The sequence below is a fragment of the Rosa rugosa genome, chromosome 3 (genome assembly GCF_958449725.1).
Source record: "Rosa rugosa chromosome 3, drRosRugo1.1, whole genome shotgun sequence".
In the NCBI taxonomy this organism is placed as follows: domain Eukaryota; kingdom Viridiplantae; phylum Streptophyta; class Magnoliopsida; order Rosales; family Rosaceae; genus Rosa; species Rosa rugosa.
In genome coordinates, this window is record NC_084822.1 from 51445808 (window position 1) to 51450355 (window position 4548).

At 38.8% G+C, this 4548-nt stretch overlaps 1 protein-coding gene across 1 annotated transcript; it reads right to left on the reverse strand.

The window, feature by feature from the left end:
* Positions 1 to 1275: 1275 nt before the first annotated feature.
* Positions 1276 to 4548, reverse strand: LOC133740226 (protein DETOXIFICATION 33). The gene is made up of 8 exons (XM_062168165.1): positions 4097 to 4548; positions 3556 to 3751; positions 2775 to 3120; positions 2593 to 2679; positions 2197 to 2492; positions 1964 to 2082; positions 1769 to 1855; positions 1276 to 1674 (listed from the first exon to the last, which is right to left on the reverse strand). Exons 1-8 carry the CDS (start codon positions 4358 to 4360, stop codon positions 1615 to 1617), a joined length of 1455 nt encoding a protein of 484 aa, XP_062024149.1. The 5' UTR covers positions 4361 to 4548; the 3' UTR covers positions 1276 to 1614.

Sequence of the window (4548 nt, forward strand, 5' to 3'; positions counted from 1 at the left end):
CCTATGGTTTCTCTCTCTTCCATTTTTTTTTTTTCTCTCTCTCTAAGTAACAAAGGGGTGAGGGGTAAAATGGTATTAAAAAAAAATTAAAAACAAAAAAAAAATCTTAATGGGGTATTAGGGAAGACTCCCTTAGAGTGTATTGGGTAAGAGGGAATTAAAAAAACTTAATGGGGTAAGTGGGAAAAAAATCCCTAGAAATGGGGTAAATGGACAAAACCCCTATTTTTTTTACACTTTTCACATTTTTTCTGGAGGTAAAATTAGGATAGTGACTGACTTTTAATTTTTACCACTCATTGTTGATAGAGGGTTTACCTTATGTACACTCTATAAATGATATTTTTTTTTTTTGAAATAAGGGCTGGTGCAGCTGCCCTCAAGCCTTCATTAATGAAACTGCCGAATACAAAGGGGGGGACGTAAAGCCTAAACCCCGAACAATTAGTAACGAGAGAACATTCTGGATAATAACAGGAGCTCCCACTAATCCTATGTATTCAAACATGCACCAACTAGCAAGGGTTGACATTCCAGATAATTGGGCAACTCCATTTGTTTTATAACGGTGACATACCGGAAAGATAAAGCTCATATAAAGCCATAAATGATATTTTTTTGTTTCACCATATTTTTTGCCTGTAGTTCATCTTGCCATAATGTTATTTTGATGTTTTGATGTAGCTAGCTAAGAGTACATTTAGGATAAATTGAGTACTTGTGGATTAGCTAGTCTTGGAATTTAGAAGCATTTTGGACATATATAGTTTTTGTTTCAAAATTTAATGGCTAGAGTAAACTGAGTGTACTGTTCTTTCTAGGAAGATGATGTTCTTCATTAAGAGAAGATCTTGCGTGGGGCACCCGTAGGGACACGTGGTGGGGAGGGCCAATCACCCCCCAGCAGGGGGGTGTTTTGGGTATTTCACTTTAGGAAGCAGGGGCATTTTTGGCAGAGATGGAAAATTTCAAATGTTCTGATTGGGTGACCGTAAGGCCACGTGGTGGGGAAACCCCCACCTAAGTATTTGCCCTTCATTAAAATGATTCCAATTCATGATAAACTATTTCATTGCAGGCATAATGGACTGCCAGCTTGGGGTATTTATAGGCTGCAAGTACTGGTACCTATTTCTCTGTATGATTATAATCCATACGTTTTGCAAGTTCTTCTTCATAGGACTCTTAATTTGCAGCAATTAAGGTCCATTTTGATCCCATATATGTTATATTGGTCATTATAGAAATTGGCTGAACATTCTGATCAAACAAGAATTGATGTGCAAAAAATAGCATTTCAAGTTACTGATGGCAACTGCATTATCTTACAGAAATGCTGCTGAACTAGGAAATCCACTTCTTCTTAGTACAAAAATTAAATCACCAAACCATTCCTTTCCTAAATACAACAAAATCGAAGTGTCACTACTACCCGCTCAAGTTCTTTACTGATCAATTTAGTTTCGGACATGATCAGCGGACACTGGCAAATTTAAGTTGTACCATACTAATAGTATTGTCCAATCCACTCCACTACAAAGGAGTTTAAGCATCAAAATTTGTATCGGCAGCACAATGATGCATCGATGATTAATCCAGATGTTAGACTTCGATTTAGTGCTCTCCATTTCTTCCTCCTCCCCACTTGAGGACACGGCTCTCGGCTTGTTCAGCCTGCATATACCATAATCCAGAACATAATTAGTACTGTGTATAAGGCTAGAAATAATGGATATGAAGGTTGAGAGAGAGTAGGACTAGCACTGACCTCTGTGTTCCAGTTGGTTAAGGAAGTGACAACTATCAAGATTATGGTTTGCAAGCAAATGCCACCGATCATTCCTGACCAAATACCCTATGAAAAACAAACCCAAAATTCAATTGGGGGGAAGATCAATATAATGGTAATTCATAACTAAGCATATTAAACAATAGAGATCAAAGAGTTGCTCAGATTATATACCTCAACACCAAAAGCAAATGTGAATCCCAGAAGTATTCCAGCTGGCAATCCAACAATATAGTAACACCCAATGTTGATGTACGCGACAACAGATTGCCATCCAGCTCCAACAGCAACACCTTCAGAAACAAATCAACGCAATTCGAACGATTAAGAACACTAAACTTTCTTCATGGACTTCAATCAAATTATATGCAAGATTTAATTAGTGTATGTTTTTGTTTCTATCTTACCAGATAAGACTGGTTGAAGACTGTTAAGAAGCACAGTGATGCCAAGCAAGGTTGCAAGTTGGGTAGTTTCCTCAGCAACAGCCTCACTGCTGGTGAATAGGTAAGGGAAGTAATCCCTTGTTCCAAGAACTATGGCCATGCAAACAACTCCTATAGACACAGAAGTGATCGAAACCACTATCACCGCAAATTTTGCTATCTTGGCATTTCCAGCTCCAAGTTCATTTGACACCCTCACACTGATTGCAGCATTAAACCCAAGTGCAATCATGGCATCCCATCCTTGTATGTTCATGCTGCATATATATACATAACTCAAAGAGTGTAAGAAATGAGGTCATCAAAACATGGAAGACTTGAAAACTGAATTCACAGTACTTCTGCTAAGCACTTTACCAAATAGAGATGGCATCAACCGGGATCAAAGGGTCTGCCAACCGACCAGTTATAACCACAAGCACCATCAGGTACCAGAATTCCAAACTGCAATCACCACCGAACTAATTACTGTGATACTCAAACTCAAAAAGTAAAAAAAAACAGAGGTAAAAAAAAATGTTTTGGAGAAAGAAATGTACCACAACATCACAGCAGAAGCTAGAGAAAGCTTAACGAAGCCCCATAGGTCGGCAAAAGCGAGCATGGAGAAGCCACTCCAGGCACCATCTGACTTAGTAATGAAGATGTACAACAATTGGGCAATGACAATGAGCCACCATGAGGTGTTGAGTGTGATTGCGGCTCCAGTCAATCCCCACCCGAGCTTCAAAATTAGCAACCAGCTGAAGAAGGTGTGCAAAACTAGCACAGCAGCTGATATATAGGCCATCACAAACACTTTCCTCTGTGCTTGTAAGAATTTCTGTATGGGAAAATTGAGCGCGTAGGCGAACAATTGTGGAATCATCCATATAGCGAACTTTCCTGCACCACAAAGCCCAATAATATTTGTAAGAACTTTGGGCTAGCCCATTACGTGAAGAAAAACGGATAACTTTTTTGTTTTTTTTTTTTTTTTGGAAAGGGAACGGATAACTTTTTTAGCGTGCTGGATTTTCAGACTCATCATTACGCATCTTTCTTATTTAAAGGTTTGCAGGTTTTACTTTTTGGAAAAGCACAAACAAGTAATTTCTTTCCCTTTTTGGTAAAGTCATTTGAATTTGAACTTTCTTGATGTAGGTTCGTGTACCCAAAAGATTCACCGATATGTTACATGATTACAACAAAAGCTTAACAAATAATTAATTCGACTTACGAACTATTATTTTTTTGTTTTTTTTTTTTGTGTTTAAGGAGTAGTTCACTTGTTGCGTTATAAATAAAAAAATAAAAGCAATGACAATAGAAAACACTTACCGGCGGCCTCAGATATCTCATCGGTCTCACCAATGAGCTCAAGAATGGGAGGAGACCAAACATATATCGGAACCAAGAATAGAGATGTGGTCAGCAAAATAATCCATGATCTCTGCATGTACACCCCCAACATTCTGATTTGTCCCGCACCGTATGCTTGCCCACATAGCGTCTCCAATGCACTCCCCATTCCCAACTGTAATTTTCTCCACCAAAAAACTTAATAATTAGATATTAATTAATAATTAATTGTTAATTAATATTTAATATTAGTAATTAAGTGACTAAGAAAAAAGATAAAAACGGTCCACGTTGCCAAAACACGGATATTTCTAATTACAACTAATAAATATTCACCTAAACAAACATAACTTCTAATTAATTAGCCGGACAATGGTGGTTTTTTTTTTCTTTTGTGGAAATTGGAAAATCAGGACATTGGTGTTAAGTGCGACTACGCAACTACAGATGGTCAGATACGGCAACCTTGCACAACTTGAACCACAAACTTTGAAAACAAAACAAATGGAGATTTACTTACCATGACACCGAAGGCAAGGCCAGCGACGACGGAGTTCTCGACGGAGACGGCAGCGAGCTCGAGCTCCCCAACGAACCCGGTGAAGGTCTGAGTCAGAGCACCCAACGAGTACTGACATAAGGCGGTAAAGATTGCAGGGCCAGCAATCTTCCATAGCTTCTGCGACTCTATCCGAAACTTGGGAATAAACCCGAGTTCCTTTTCGTCTTCATGACCGCTGTGGTTACTTACCAGAAGTGGAGTATCGTCTACTACGGCCCCCATGGCTATTGAGAGAAGCTAGCTAACTAGTACTGATGGAGTATTGCAATGCTTTCAAGACTTAGCTAAGAGTGAGGTCTTATACTAGTTACTTATTTAGTTGGGAAGAGATTTAGGGGTTTTCGGTGGTTGGAGAAATACTGGTCTGTGTTTCTTTGGCTTGCCAGGTTGGTAAGGATTCAACTAAGGAA

Coding starts and splice junctions, on each gene's coding strand:
- LOC133740226 (XM_062168165.1), bottom strand. CDS start 4,360: ATGGGGGCCGTAGTAGACGATACTCCACTTCTGGTAAGTAACCACAGC. Junction 3,752..4,096: donor GCCTTGCCTTCGGTGTCATG/GTAAGTAAATCT, acceptor AGAAAATTACAG/TTGGGAATGGGGAGTGCATT. Junction 1,675..1,768: donor TAACCAACTGGAACACAGAG/GTCAGTGCTAGT, acceptor TGGTATATGCAG/GCTGAACAAGCCGAGAGCCG.